General features: G+C 39.8%; 1 protein-coding gene across 1 annotated transcript in view; it reads right to left on the bottom strand.

The window, feature by feature from the left end:
* Positions 1–16,814, bottom strand: part of CACNA1D (calcium voltage-gated channel subunit alpha1 D) — a 305,670-nt gene that overhangs the window by 146,580 nt on the left and 142,276 nt on the right. The window contains exon 8 of the mRNA XM_051978907.1: positions 13,791–13,894. Coding sequence (XP_051834867.1) covers positions 13,791–13,894 — 104 coding nt within the window. The remainder of the gene's footprint in view (positions 1–13,790; positions 13,895–16,814) is intronic.

Here is a 16,814-nt window from a genome sequence, read left to right as displayed (position 1 = left end):
AGTATGGTACTGCAGTCTGACTCACAAAAGCGGCTATCTGATGGAGCCAGCAACCCCAGGGAACTGACTTTTATGTAACAACAAATTGAGATGGGTCATGGTGTTGATTAAGAAACCTCAAGTGCAGTGTCTTCTGAACCTTCACCACTATCGGGCTAATGGGAGCAAGGAGATAGCATAGATGGGAAACAAGGACTAAAGGAAGCAAAGGAGAAAGGGATGCTTTGATCAAGTGTACCAGGAAGGCACAACAAACTACGATTTATTTTTCTAAGAAATTCACCTAAAATTCTACATGTAAATGCAAAATTATACAGGAAAAGGTACTGATGAAAGAATAAATTCCCTGGATCTCCTCACCATTATCATGGACTGAAGCATGGATAGGAAGTAGGCTGTCCTTTCTTGAATTCATCCAGAACCATTTAACTTAGATTTGTATTCATCACTCAACCCCATCTTGGGACTTATTAGTAGTGTTAAGTAGGCAGATGACACCAATGTTTTTCATTTGGGGTCAATTGCTTTTTAGAACCAACGAAACCAAAAACAAAGGTAAAAAAAGCATGGAAAATAGTGAGGTCAGAGGCTGTTTGGTCAATAATCTGGCTATGGGAAGTATCCTCAGAATTTAGGATTCTCTTTCATCCCCAATGTCTTCTTCTTTATTGAAAAGAAGAAAAAGATACTCAGTGGGGAGAATGACCAAGATCTTGAAGGAGTGAATGATTTTATATTTCAAATAAGATTCATCAAATACTTCTGAACAGAAGTATTTCTGAACAGCACGAACAGTGCTGCAAGATGTCTCACAATTGCATTGATTAGGTCTTCTACAATTTTAGATAGCCTGATTTTAACTGGCTCTCACTTTTCTCAAGGCTCTTTCTCCCCTTAACAAGGCCTTGCTAAAACCATACTTCATTAGATAAAGAAGCCATTTGCTGTAAGCTACCTACTCTGCTGCTTTACATATATAAACACCTTGAAATCATCCCTTATTCTCTCCTCTATCATAATCTCAAATAAAGAAGTAGCTCTTTTCTTGACTGTCTTTTTTTCTTGATTGTGTTATACTCTTGATCCTATTTTTTCATTTTCTCAGGCAGACAGGCCCACAATCATCCTCATTCTCTTTAGCCTTTAATCTTTTCCTCACTTCTGGTTTGTTTCCTGATGCTTACAAACACACAGATCTCCTTTTTCCTAAGAAAAAAATGCAAAATTTCACACTTGGAGCTACTATCTTTTTCTCTTCTTCTTTTCATAGACAAAATCCTAGAAAAAATGCCCACACTTGTTGGTCCCACTCACTTTACTCCTCTCACGTTTATTTCTCAGAAAGTACTCTCTCTAAAGTTATCAATGATCTCTCAATTGCCTTTTCTCTCAATCTTGATCCTTCTTGAAGTGTATGCAGGATTTGATACTATTGGCCATCTTCTCCTCTTACATATTCTCACATATTTGATTTTTGATGACACTGCTTTCTTGGTTCTATTACTAGCTGTCTGCCACTTCTTCAGACAGACTTCTTTCCTAAATCATCATGTCACATCTTCTCATTGAGGGTATACTCCAAGACTCTGTCCTAGGCTCTCTTCTCTATATATATGCTCACTCTCAGTGATTTCTTGGGTACAATGATCATTTCTATGCAGACAACTTCAAGATCTATTTATCTATTTATCTACACATTCTCCTGAGTTTGAGTCCTAGGTCACCAGATTAGATTATAAAATTGGATGTTCTGTAGCTGTCTCAAATTCATAATGAGCAAAACAGAACCCATTTGTTCTTAAGCCCCCCCCCCTTCTGAACTTTTTCTGTCAAAGTCATCACTTCTCTTCCAGAACTCAGGTTCACTGTCATCCTTATCTCCTTACTCTCCCTTCCTGCACACAATCACTTGCCAAGTCTTGTCTATTTCACACGCACATCTCACATATATTCTCTTTTCATCACTCCCAATCACCAGCTGACTTCAGCTTTTTATCATCTCTAGCTTAAATTACTGCATTTGCCTAAGTAGTCTCCCTGTCTCCAGTCTCTGCCTTCTGTCATTCACCCTTAATGTCTGCCAATGTGATCATCTTCAAGCACTGGTTGATGTTACTCACCAGCTCACAAATTCTAGTGGCTTCCTATTACTTCTAGAACTCAAAACCAAATGTTCTGCCTCACTACCTGCTTATGACTTACATTTCTAGTCTTATTCTATCCTACTCTCTTTCAAGTTCATTCCAGTCCAGCCAAATCAATGATTCTCATGTTGTTTCATCTCCTTTCCCTGTGCTTGTCCCACTAGCCTGGAATGCACCTCCCTCACCTCTTGACTCTCAGAATCCCTAGTTTCCCAAGGGTTTATAAGATTTAAGTCAAATGCTACCTTGTATATGAAGCTTTTCCTGATCCCCAAATTACATTTACTATGGCTATACCTTTCCATATACTTATTTTGTAGCCATTTGTGAAATGGTCTCCTCATCTTGAGAATAAAGGCTACTTTGTGTCTTTACTTCCCCAGCATCTAGACTCCCAGTGTTTACAACACTGTAAGCATTTAATAAATGCTTGGAAGAGGTCAGAGATTCTTAATGTAGCAGCTGATAAAGAATTCCTTTCTCACATCTCTCCCTTACTTTTTGCCCTGACAGACCCCTGTTCAAATTATTTCTTTGGATTTAAATGGTCTGTTTTTCTTATAATATGATTAAACTTCTCACAATTTGCATTTCTGACACGACTAGACTGTAAGCTTCTCAAGAATTGGTTCCTTGTCTTTTTTGGACTTCTACTCTGAGTAAACCAAGTGTTGGGCACATAATAGATGTCTAGTTAATACTTGACTAATGAACTGAGAGAAGGGGATATGGGAAGAGAATGTTGCAGCTCCTCAGATTTACTTCAAAATCCCTCTGTGTACCTCTGAAATTCAGATTTCCAGTGACATAGGGAAAGGTCACAGAGCTGTCCTCAAAATCCAGTCTCTTTGACAAGTGATTAGTCATATCAAATTTTGACTGGGTCAAACCCACAGTGATACAAGATAAGAACTCTTTTGAAAATCATAAAAACCTCCCTGATTTTGAGGCTGAAAAGCCCCCAAATGCTCTAAGATTCAAAGCATGCCAGGAAAATGCTTTGGCTCATTACCAAGATTTATTTTAAAATAGAGTTGTGAAGGAATGATCTGACTCTTCATGGATTAAAATCTTATCCTTAAATCCTAAACCAAAATCTTATGACAATCAGACTTAAAGAAATCAAGCTCATCTTAGAAGTAGTGCTCATAGCCTAGGAGGTATTTATTAGGATTGGAGAAAAATGCCTATTAGAAGAAAATTTTAATCTTACCATTATTTCTCTTCAAACTTGTAAAAAAAAACTTCACAGATACATTCTCACAATAATATGAGACTTCTCTCTGTTGAAAGCATGTATAAGACAGCCATTCTTTCAAAATGAAAATCAGAAAGAAATAAAAGAAACAACACATCTTATGTTTCTTCCCAATCTATCACATCAAAACAAAGGCTTCTGGAGACTATAATGTTCATCCCTGAACCTGATGTGAAACTCCAATAGATCTGTCCCAAATGGATGAGAAGACTTTTACTTCCAGAAAGATCTTCATGGAAGCAGCAGAAGAACACCACTGAAAAACACTGGGTTTGAAATAAGAGGTGTTTGGAAAACTTGATTCACCCCTGAGAATCTTGGGATCTTAAAATGTGGTGGAGGAGAGATATTGAAGGTGCTTTCATATGTAAATTTATCTTAAGGCATTATCTTCCACTACTCCCATGAAGGAAACTTAGAGAGTATTTAGTACCCTCATTTTATAGATGAAATTGTGGCCTAATAATGTAAACCACTTGCCCAAAGTCATAAAATTTTAAGTGAAGAGATGAGACCCGAACATAGGTCTCCTAATACCCCAAACTATATTCTTTCAATTATATTAGCATTATTATGTTTAACTTCATTCTCTTTTGCCACAAGGAATTCTGAGAAAGGTGATTGTAGGAACAGAAGAGAAGAAATCTGGAATAAAATAATAAGAAAGTTGTGTAGGTAATTTGGACTTATGAATAAGGCTGAACATTAAATCTGGAAGAGGAAAATTTGGGAGGAATTGAGAAAAAATGTGAAAGTAAACAATTTCCATAGATTCTACTTCTGGCTTCTGTGGGAAAAGATTAAAGTAGAAGGAGTGGTATACAAAGAATCAATGAGTCAGAATCTGAAGAGAAAAGACTGGAGAAGGAAAAGGAGAAAGGGTTTGGTAAAGCAAAACAAGAAAAGGAAAAGAAAATAAGGTGGAAAATAAAGCAAACTTATAGAGTGTTGATGATTGGGGAAAACTGGGGAAATGGCTAAAAGCTTGGTAAGGGGGAGAAGCAGGTAGGCTAGAGAGGTGGAACTTTATACCTGCAAAGTCTGCAAGAGTTGATGATAGATTTACATTTTTTTCAGTAATTTAATTGCAATACTAAAAGAAAGTGTCATTCATAAATGCTGAGCTTATGCCAGCTATCTGAAATGACTTTTGTGAAGAAAGCACCATAGCAGTCTCTAATTCAGGCAGGGAAATTACTAATAACTTCATGGAGGCCATTTTTTGTGACTTACTAATGCAACATTCCTGAAGGGAATATGGGCATTTCAGGAATATAGATTTCCTGGATTAGTACAATAAAAGTCTAGTTGCCAGGACAATGTTGAACTTTAAAAACAAAGGAAATCTTCCTTTGTCCACAAAGATGACTCTTCTGGGGATAATAGGATAGTTCCTCAAGCAATTATACTCTTTAAAATAACCTTCTCTAGTTAAACGTTATCACAAATGATGGGTAAAATAGTTAGTGATTGTATTCAATTAAACACCTACCACATGCACGGCACCATTTTGCATTTCCATTTTCATTATGCAACATTGGCCAATTTGTCTTTCAAGGAATTAAATGACAAACCCCATAAAACATTCTTCTCAACTGTGACTATAACAGTTTTTGCAAATGCCATCTAGTGTGGAAGTAGTGCAGAAAATTTATAGCTTTAATTTGGATCATTTCTAGCTTAGTGGTTTTGTCAAGAAGTATAGTTGCACACATCATTCATTTTTAAATTTTCTCTTCCAGAATCTAGGTTTAAATAACATAGTGGCCTGACCTCCTAAAATGATTCCCTCTACAACTTCTCCCTTTCCCATGACAGCACAAGTTGGAAATAAACCACACAGAGGCCAAATAAGACTCACATGGTGACAATCTGCAGTGAAGCTGCTAAGCTGTAGTGTGAATTCCAGTTGTACCATCAGGACTAAAGTTATCTGAGATCTTCAAAGGTTCTTGGTACTCTGTTAAAATAATTTTTAAGGGAGGTTGGAAGCTGTGTGGTTCGTGCTGAAGTGAGGAAATGAGGACTTTCTACTGGATCCATCACACTGCTGTTGCCAGGGAAACAAAGATCAGTAAAAAAGAAAACTTTCCCTTACTGATCTGACATGCATTTCTATGGAAACCAGAGCCAGCAGTCAAGGAGTTAGTGCTCACTCTGATTTCAGGTACGGCCCCAGCCTGGGAGCTTCAGTACCATTTTGCCAATGGCATTGGGAGCCGGCTGTTTCCTACAACAGACAGATTTTTAATTCAGCAATTCAATATTTTTAATTATTGTGACTTGTATATTAAAAGAAGAGAGTTGGTATCCTATCAAAATAGTATTTAAATTTAATTTTTTCACTTGTTCTTCTCCCAGAGGATCCACAGGAATTTCTCTCAAGAGACTCCAAGCTTGGACATTCTCTAACCATGTGATCATCTTTCAATCCCACTATGCAGGCAACAAGAGAACCTCACTCCCAATTAGACCTCAAGTATCACATACAGCTAAGGACAGAGATCTCTCAGTGTTGCAATTATCTTTGGCTTGCGAGATTGGTCAGCAAACCATGGACTTCAGACTTCAAACAAACCAACTAAAAATGGGGATTAGATATCTTTTTCTCATTTGGTCATCATAAGAGTTTTGATGTGACATTTGAGCAGCAAAACATCAATTCATTTGTTTCCTGATCGATATCAGGAATAATCCATGGAAGAAAAGAACTAGAAGGGAGGAATTCCAAAGAGGCAAATCTAAGTGCAATATAACTTGGGTAATGCTACCCAAGAATGGAGGGCCTCCAATGGTGGCAGATACCATGTGGTTCTATCTTTATCTCTGTGGCATTTCTAGCAGCCCTCATAGTTCTCTCCATTCTCACATCCACAGCCTAGGTCAGAGACTCAGTCCATTCTCCAAAAGTTTCTGACTCAGTCTCCCTGTCTCAAAGGGATTCCTTGAGTGCACATCTCACCAGGTCACCCCTTCAGCTTGCTCCATCACATTCCATAGCTCCCTAGAATAAAATATCTACTCCCTTCTTTAGTTTATCTGTGTTTCACAATGGGATCCTATCCTATTTTCCCAGAACTTTACATATTAGTAAGATGTATCTGTAGGCATCATAGTCATATAGATTAATTAGAAATTGTTCTATTCATTCAAAGTATACTTTGATAAATATTAGTCTATATAATTATAACTTACAAAAATTTAGAAATGCATGATATTCCTATAAGCTATGAGAGGGATCATCACAATGAGATCCCATCTTGGAGACACTATCAGCAGAGCCTCGCTCTGATTCTAACTGGGACCTTTGAGCTGATTAGTCTACAAGCATTTCCCTACTTGGTCCTAGCTCTCTCTGGTTAGCATACGCCACCTCCTGCTAATCAGGGGTCACTGTCACCTCAAGTAAAACCACTTCCCTATTAGCTTTCTATCTTCTCATATCCCTAGGCCTTCTCCAGTGCCTCCTCTCTTCTGCTACTACCTCTAGACATCCCACTTCTGTCATTAATAATCTGCCCTCCCTTCACCTATGATTTCTTCATGTAATACTTTTTTCATCTTCTAATGTTCACATAAACCCAGCCTTCTCCTGGAGGCTCTGCCACAGAGTCTGGGCCTCTTCCAACTTCTCTCAACACCCTTAGGGAATTCTGCTTCTTTGAAGTTCACTCTCTGTTTAAATCTCCCTATGAATATCCTATCTGCTGACCTCCTAGTCCTTCTCCCTCCTTTCTCAAGAAGAAAGATGCTCTCAGCTTCTGTGAATACCCCATACCCTACGTTCATCCTCAGTAATGTCAACATTTATGTTTCCTTCAAATACGCTGTCCCATCAGGACACCAATCTCTCCAACTCCCACAACCTTTGTTTCCCCTCCGCTTCAGTCACTTATAATTATGGTCACCCTCAATTTCTACTTCTACTTTCATGATCCTGAACTCTGTCCTCCCTCTTCTGACAACCATCTCTTTTCCTCTGACAATCCTTTTCTTCAGTCTGTGACCCCAATCTCCCTGCTTGGTAACTCTCTGTCACTTCTACAATATCCCTCCTCACCTTGACACTGAAAGCCCTTATCCATCCAGCTCCAGCCTTTCTGGCTTATTGCCAATTCCAAGTTGACCAGCATCTCCTATGTGAGGATTTTCTTGATACTCCACAGCTGTTTTTTAGTACTTCCAATAGCCCAAACTACCCTGTATTTAACAATGTTTATATTTTATATCTATTTACATAATATAAGTTGTATTCCCCAACAGAATATAAGCTCCCTGAGGATAAGAATCTCCAGAGCCTGCCATAGGACCCAGCACATCGACCCATAAGAGATTCTTGGTAGGTGACTATCTTTATGAATCCCACGTACCAGCTAAACTCCTCTACCTGCTAGTCTTCATCTCCTCCAGTTAACCCCTAGTGTCTCCTCACCTCCATCTATTAGGACCCTTAACATTCTTTAATTCACGAAGCTCCTGCCACAAGGAGTCTTGACGCATCTTTCTAGAGGCTTGTGTGCTCTCTTACCTTCAGTTACCTGAGACAGATTCTCACTTTACACTCATATTCCCCACTTTCCCCCAAGTAACATGAAAACTACTTAATGGCATGGAATTGCTCTGGTTTTGCTTTTCTTTCCCCAGAGCCTAACCTATACTAGGAGCTTACAAACAGAAATGAACTTCCCTGAATTTATACTTACTATCAGCTCTACCCACTCAAGGCTATTATCCCCTCAAAAGCCTTACTTTCTCTCCCTTAGGAAAGAACCACGTCACTGGCATGTCTCCTTATTCCACCACTGCTTCACATCTGGGTCTCCACTACAACCACCGTCTCTACTCCTGCAATTTAATTCTTCTTCAGAAAGTCATGACATATCCTTATTAACAAATCCCAGGCCCATATTGCTCAGCCCAACAAACCTACAGGCCTTTTTTCCTGGATTTCTCGTTTGTTTCTTTTACTCCCTCCCTTGTACTAGGATTATGTGTGAATGTGTTCCCAGTGCCTCCAGAAGAACTTAAGTTCTTTGAAAACCCTTTGGTGTTTACTGAGGCATATTTTAAGATGTCTTATAATTCTGCCTTTTCATTAGTTCAGTTTGACTATCCCCACTCCCCCCTAAACACGCATACACAGACACACACAGATACCCCTCAATTACTCTAATTAGGAAGATCTGCCTTATATGTGAATTCCTTCATCTTAGTTTGACACGAAGCACAATTCAGTCCCTTTTTAAATCTTTGAATAGAAGAGTTGGCCAACATAGTTTGCAAATGGAGTTAAAGGAATGAGTACTGTCTTCATTGTAAAATGGAGATATGGAAAACAGATTAAGTGACTATTCTTAAATCACTGAATTACCTTGTATTTCTAATAACCAATCTCACAAGCTCCTTTTATTAGGTCAAACTACAATTATATGGTTATATGGGTTCACTAGTGACTGGCTGTAGTATGGTTAAAACTCAACATGTTTTCCTAGTGTTATGGGGTTCAAATGGTCATCATTCCAGGAGCCATGTTGAGAATCATAACATTAACAAGTCACCGTCCTCTCTTACTGTGTCTATTTTAGTGTTGTCAAAAGTGATTAGAAGGAACTAAGGCAGAATTTCATCATTCTCTTTTAAAAAAGGTATAAAATATTTATTGTTACATGAGATAGATTGGATGGGAGTAGGTGAAGAAGCAAGGATATTTGGGGAAATATAGACCATGTAATAACAAAAGACATCAATCACATTTTTAAGTGTAAATAAGCTCTAGAGTTTAAAATGAGAATAACCACAAAACTTCCAAAAAGCTGATTTAAGAAAATGAAACATAAACCATCCTAGCTATTGACTAATATCTTAAACATAAGAAACATCTCTTGCTGACTTGAGAGAAATTGCACCAAAATCCTTCAGCCTCACAAAGCTCTTCCTGTGAGTTTCTGTTCTAGTGTCTCCTTCAGGAGCGAAGCATCAAGTCAGTGTTTGTGTCTGGTTACTTCTGCAGACTCAGTTTAGATTTGTAGGCATTGTCACTCACCTTAAAACTGGATCTGATATAAACCCCAAATCCCTCCAAATCAGCAGTCTCAGGAAAGATCAAAAAGATCCCACGTCCAACATGCAATGCACAAGACGAAGGCCGTCAGAGAGGGAGGACATGGAACGACCACACAGCAACACAAGGAGCCATCTTGTACAAAAGTGAACAGAGGCCACAGCACCCAGCCCAGCCTTGAGCATCACAGGGGCCACACCTGGAAAGCTGGCTCGCTAGAATGGTTGTAGGGGGCCACCCTGGGAGTTACCTAAGATACCTGGTTTGGATTCATCTGATGCCTCCATTACAGCTAGGTTCTTTGAGATAAATCCCAGAGTAATGATTGCCAAGATTGGGTTTGAAATGTCCCTAGCAGTTCCTATGACTGAAGAATGACTTCTAACTGTCAAAGCAAAACATGTTGATTTGAAGGTCATCAAAGTATAGTAGAAAGGATCCTGCTTGGGAGCTTGGGGCCTTGAGTTCAAATTCAGATTCTGCAAATTACTATCTGTAAGATCTTGGTTTGGGCCTGAACTGCCCTCATGTGCAAAACAAGAAGATCAAGTGAGATGGTGCCTGGTGTTGTGTCAGCTCTAAAGAAGCCTAGGAGCTTATAATTTATGAAAAAATTTATGTGACATAATGGTTCCTTGAGAGAGCATGACATAAGGTAAAAATCCCATGTGCATGTTCTAAAAGGCTGGAACCACTGCCTCCTCCAGAGCACAGGACTTTCTTTTAGGGGTACAAAAGTCCCCGTACCTTGGGAAATCTATGAAAAAACTAAATGACAAGAGTGATTCTTCTGCCAGCTGGAATCTGGAGGCACACCCCTTGGGAGAAGAAGGAGGAGAAGACTAATGGTAACCTTTTAAAATCCAATCGTTGGTGTCCAGTTTATAGCCTGTCCTCTTTTTGAATGTGGGGGTCAAAGGCCAAGCAGTTTATAAAACAGAATGATCTGGTAAATAGGGTTGTAAGATAAAGGTAGTTTTCTCATTCCTGGGAATCAGATTTTTTCCACAGAATCATCTAAGTATATAGAGATTTTAAAAATATAAAAAAAGAGTAAAAGATTCTTTGCAAAAATATCTCTGTGAAAATTCATTTCTTGGGCAATATAATACAACAGTGGAAACAATAATAAAATCTTGTCATTTCTAGAGCATGTTTAGGTTCGTCTAGCACTTCACACAGGAATCCAAGGAGGCATTTGCTGTTATTATTTCCTTTTCACAGATGAGAAAATGGAGGCCGAAAGAGGCTGAATAGTTGTCCAGGATCACACGGTTAGTAAGTGCCAAAGGCAGAATTTGAACTCAGGTCTCCTGACTGCAGGTCTTGTGCTCGTGCACTGTAGTGCCCTCCAAAGAACAATGGATTGTAAGGGCTATCTGGGTCTCACTTCTGCCATGTTGCAGGGAGAAATTTCCCTTCTGGAGATTTCTGTTCTCTGATATGTAAAAGAGATTGGATGGTGAGCAGCCCCTTCCTGCACTACCAGGAAACATAATCTCATGATTTGGGCTTCATAAATATCCAGTGCTCAAGTCAGAAAACCTGTCATAATAATTTGTTTAAATGTTTTCCTATTCCTAGAGGGAGAACTGGACTTCTAGAAAAGAAATGATGAAGGGAAATAATGAATTACTTGATTTTTCTTTCTACCATGAATAGATACAGGAAAAAGCCAAGTTTGAGCAAATGAGCTGCTTTGGAAAAATGAAAAAAAAAAGTTCTCTTAAGATATTCATAGGAAAACAGACAAAGATTAGCCAACCAAAAGGGTATTTATTTTCTGAGCACCTGCTGCACCTCTAACAAGGTATCCTCAGAGTAGATGGGACCCAGATTCTGGGACTAAGCGTTTGCAACATTCAGGCCCTTCTCCCTTAAGGTCAACCCAGAAAGGAGAAATTACTAGTGCAAGGTCCCAGGGGTAGAAGAGGGCAGGGGCAGGGTTCTAGACCCTAGATGCCTCAAGTTCACATCCAACATTCTTATCTTTTCCCACAATCCTCACAATGTTATCACTAGGGAAGAGAAGCAAGGTTTGGGCTAATTAATACAAGACAGAACCATCACAGGCCATAGACAGTAGTTGGGGAGGCTCAAATACCCAGACTAAGCCTGAAAATAGGGAAGTGACTTCTTTTTCTTCCCACCTTTCATCCTCTGAGAAAAAAAATAGACTATATGAACTCTGGTTCTTTTTCTTCTTCCCAAATTTTCTTTCTTAGGAAGATTAATTAGTTCCCCATGTGACCTTTATAGCTAAAAAAAATTAATGACCTTCTAGATTGACTATTGTGGAGGCAATGGAGACAAAAGGCATAGGGTGATCTGGGAAATCCAGAACAACAAAGGCCAGAGTTGCAATCAAGGGCTGGGTGATGTTGGAGTCTTTGGAGGGAGAACCCAAGAGAAGGCTTTCAGGGTGGACGGCAGTTTACTCTTTATGAAAAGCTTTAATGCTTACTAACGCTGCCCCCCAGCCTATGGTGATTCTAAGCACTATTTAAAGATAAGGAAAATGAGGCTCAGAAAGAAAATAAATATATATACTAACTACAAAATAAGGAGCACCAAAAAGTAAATAGCAGCATGGCATGAAAACAAACCAGGCTCCCTCTGCCGTGTTCTACAAGATGAATTCTCAACTTAGAGGAGGGAGAGAGGCTTGGACAACAGCTACCTTTAAGAACTAGACGAGATTGTGTAGTTATTAAATATCATAGCCTAGGGAGGCTCCCCTAGCTACAAAAACAATGACTGGAATATTGAAAAGTGAGGATAAAGAATGGATTGCAAGGTAGCCCACACTTTCAATATCGACGCTCTATTTAGTGGGCAGCTCCCTCTGTCTTGAAGCTGTGACCCCCAGGCTGTAGAGGAGATGGCCTTAAATACCACAAAGGTAAATAGAGATACATTTCCAAAAAAGGGCCCTCTGATAAGAAATGTTGCTTTTACCATACTTACACCCAGTATCTTAAAGGAGAAAAGGTTACTAAAGGTAGGAAGGAAAGAAAAGGCAGAAAGATGAGAACTGGAGGGAAGAAGGGAAAAGAAGAGAAAGAAAGAGAGGAAAGTGGAGGAGAGGGGCAAAAAGAGGAAAGGAGGGCAGAGAAGGAGAGGGGAGGGGAAAGGGAATCATGCTCGGCAGCAAGAGAAACCCAGCTCATAAACTGAGGTCTGTTTGGTAGCTCCACTCTAACCCAAGCATATTATAATAAAACCAAAAGTATTCTGGGTAATCTATGATAGGGTCATTTTAAAGAACCCGGTTCATCTTACCCACCTGACCTCTCAAAGGGGCCAACATCCCTTTTCTCAGTAGTAGGGAAAACCAGCTTACTCACTTGTAGTCCATCATTCCAGGCTGTGTGTGAAAACTACACAGATGAGTTTTCAAGGTGAGGTGATTAATGCCTCATATAATCAATAGGGTCTGGCAATGCTGTTAACACATAAGGTCACACAGACAGATACAGGCAGAAGGATCACATCTCAATTCCAAAGCACCACACTGGAAGAAGTGACAAAAGAATCCAAAGGGCATGCAAAGAAGCCACCACTGAGCAGCTGGGGGACTCGAAAAGGCCGCTCGCACGCTGCTCAGTGGCGTATGCAACAATAATCGGGCTGCTTACCCACTAAGCACACCAAGAACCAGGTTAAGGACGAAAAATGAGCCAAGGATGATCAGACTAACAAAATACACCCATGGCCATTCCCATCCTATTGCATCATTTACCTGTAAAATGTAAGGAAATCAGTTACAAGTTATCCAGTCACTAAAGAGCAGAGTCCCAGACGCAGCTGCCACACCCCTCAGGCATTCCCTCTGCCAGCCAAGGCTGGCCTGGGACTCTCTGAATTTCCCCAATTAAGCCAATTCTGCTCCTGAATATGAAACCACAGGAAACCAAGATGCTGATCTTAGTCTGCACCTCTAACCCTTTATAGCTGAAGGGGCGCAATGGTTACAAAGCTGCTCATTTTATAAAGCTAGAAAGGGCAGCCAATGGATAAGACTTCCATTGAACTTCATAGTCAATACATTTAATCAATGATCTTTTTTATAATTTTTCCTCCTTAGATGTCAGAGAAAGGCAGTTTTCCTTTGGGAAAAAACTCAACAAGAATTTAAGTCCAGATAGAATGAGAAAAGGTAGACAGACCATTTAAATCTACCTAGGAATATATATTCCTATGTCTCACTTGTTGAGTGTCACTTTGTCTGAAAGCTCCCCTGAACGGCCCCCACTGAGCAATGCCTGTGTGGTCTTGGCAGCTGTCCTTGGGACTCTGCGTTCATGAGGAAAGAGGTGTCGCTTACCCGCTCAATACACCAAGTACAAGATTTAGTACGAAAAATGACCCAAAGATGACGAGACTGACAAAATAGACCCATGGTAACTCAAATCCCATAGCATCATTCATCTGCAAGAAACAAGATGGGCTTAGAGAAGGGGCTTATTACAGAGTTAGGAAGGAAAATTCAGAATCAACTTTTTCAAAGCTAAAGCTTTATATTAGAGACAGAATTCTATACATTCTTCTAAACATTTCCCAAGATCTGAATGAGAGGCAGCAGCAAGAGCAGCAAATGCACATTCACTACAACATCCAGCACACACACACACACACACACACACACACACACACACACACACACAAATGAAAAGTGCAACATTCAACGTCCCAAGAAAATCAGACTTGGGACACATGGAAGGACAGGAGAACTGGGGGGAGGGGGCTAACTTTCTGAAGGGGATCTGGACTGATTGGTCAGTTTAAGAAAAGGCCCTCTAACTGGACCAAGGGGGAAAAAAAACACTGCAGCCTAATTCCTAAATTGTTTTTGTTGGGGACAAAGATCTAACTGCCAGTTTCTCATCATTAGGATTTTTTCCTCCTTCTTTCCTTTGTTTTTCCCAAGCATGTGCATATATAACCCTCTATTTAAAGGGAGAAAAGGAGAAGAAATTGAACAAACATTTTCATAGCATCTCCTGTTGTGCTAAGGCATTGTGCTAAGGACTCTTTATAATATGATCCCATTCGAAACTCACAGCAATCCTGTGAGATAAGTGCTGTTGTAATTCCTATTTTACAGTGGAATAAACTGAGACATAGAGGTAAGGTGACTAGCCCCACATATACAATTAGTCAGTATATGAGGCTGGATTTGGTTCAGGTCTTCCTAACACCAGGCCCAGCCCTCTGTGCCCTGTGGTGCCCTGTGGCTGTCCTAAGTCAAGAGAATGGCACTCAGCCTGAGATACTTAGTAATAGGGGTCATCTGAAGCTCCCAGATTCTGAGGAAGGGTCCCTCAAGGATGTATGTTTTGAAGTGGGGCACATTTGAGTCTCTGAAGTTTGCTCAGATGGAAGAGAGACTGATATTTCTCTATTTAGTCTCAGAGAGCAAGTTAAGAAACCATTGATGGGGAGAAGCTAAAAAAAAAAACTTAACATTGTGACAAAAATGCAACATCCCTTAAAAAGTTAAGTTTCTCCAAGAACTTTCTAGGGACATTTTGGAACCTGATTTGGCCAGGTTTGAAAGAAAACAAAGTGACAGATTCCAAGTATCACAAAAAGATATTGAGGATGTTCTAGAAACATCTTTCCTTCTTCTTCCAAAGAATTCTCTCCCACAGCTCTGCTTTGTGCACATTCTAAGCATTTGGAATTGTTGGATGATCTCTCTGCATTATACCTACAAGAAGGGATTCTGGAGGAAAAAGGAACCCTTGAATCCTCTTCAGTTCTTGGATTTAGAACCATAGAAGTGGTTTTGAACCACATCAAAAGAACTGGAAAGTATTAGAAATGGAGTCAAGAGATCTGGATTCAAATCCTAGCTCAGTGTGACAAGGGGCAAGTCACTTAACTTTTCTGGACCTTGATTTCCTCATCTATAAAATGAGGACATTGGACAAGATGACCTCTAAGGGCACATCTAATTCCAATTCATGACCCTGATCACAGATGGTCTGCAAAGTCAGTTTACAAGTATTGATTAAGCTCTAACTATATGGCTAGGTGAAAGAAATCATCAATGCTAGGGGGCAGAGTGCTACTCTCCTCTTCGAGATGCAACATTTATACTTTGGGGATCAAATGGAGCAGCTCCTTCAGGCCAAGCTCAATCTCATTTTGAATCCTCAGAGTGGTTTCTAGAGCCACCCTGCAGTCCAAGATATAGGCAAATAGACAATGGGAATTCTGAAGCCCAAAACCAAGTGGAAAATCCTGAAGTTGCTGATCAATGTCAAGCAAGAACTGAGCCTTGCACAATACAGGGAATGTAATCAGAAGAAAGGAAACAGACTTCATAGGTATAGTAGGCCTAAGTATATCTAAATATCTAAATCCTCCCTCCTGACAACAGTTTCTTCTACCACCCTATACAGTGTAAAAACTGCCAGCTTGCTCGTACCTCTCATGATAAAACCTGAATCTTTTCCCAGCATCTCCTATTAAGCATATTGAGTTTTTTTTTTTTAACTTTCTTCTTTTCCTCGGGTTTTAGCTCTACAATAATGCTGCTAGTGGGCCAAATGAGGAATATAACAACAACCAAAAACAACCTAGCATCTGTTGTTGATGTCTAGGGAAAGGGCATTAAATCCCCTATGAAACACCTGTTTGGACACATGAAAAGCGACATGCTTAATGGAACTCCTATCAGTCTTCAATATCTCACACTGGTAATTAAGGTAATGAATGAGTCAGTGCTGAGCCACAATTGTTTATCTAATTAAGCTCAATAAACTAATCTAAGCAAAAAAGCAGAAGGCAGACCTTCCATATAGGCTCAGCTGCTCTGTTTGGTGGAGAAATATAGAACATCCGACCTGTTACAAAGGCTCAGTGGGAGGGAGAGATACCTACACCTGGAAGACTAAACCCTAATCCTAGGATTCCAATGTTCTAGAACTCGTGTGATTTCCCACAGCTCCCTCCACTTGAGCTCTCTTCCTTTTTATCTCATCTCTTCCTGGCTATAAAAGGGCTCCCCTTTAGGCTCCCATCTTACTAGCAAGGCCGAATAAGAATTCTCTTTCAAACGATTTTTGGGTGACGTACATTACAGATTCTCTTTGTACCCATTCTCTGCACCATCCTGTAAGCCAGAGCTTCTGAGGAATTGGAAGAGGCAAGATGGTACAATGAAAAGAGCTCTACATCTGGAGTAAGAAGATTTGGGTACAAATTCTGGCTCTGCCATCTGCAGCATCTGGAATCCAGGAGAAATCATAGAAGCTTTCTGACCCTGTCTTCTTTGTAAAATGAGGAGTTGTGCTAAATGATTGATGACACTTTTCACATTTAAAATCTGTTGTTGCATGTT

The sequence above is a fragment of the Antechinus flavipes genome, chromosome 1, assembly GCF_016432865.1.
Source record: "Antechinus flavipes isolate AdamAnt ecotype Samford, QLD, Australia chromosome 1, AdamAnt_v2, whole genome shotgun sequence".
Lineage (NCBI taxonomy): Eukaryota > Metazoa > Chordata > Mammalia > Dasyuromorphia > Dasyuridae > Antechinus > Antechinus flavipes.
The sequence above is the reverse complement of the archived record's forward strand: the minus strand, read 5'-3'. Positions and strand labels throughout refer to the sequence as shown.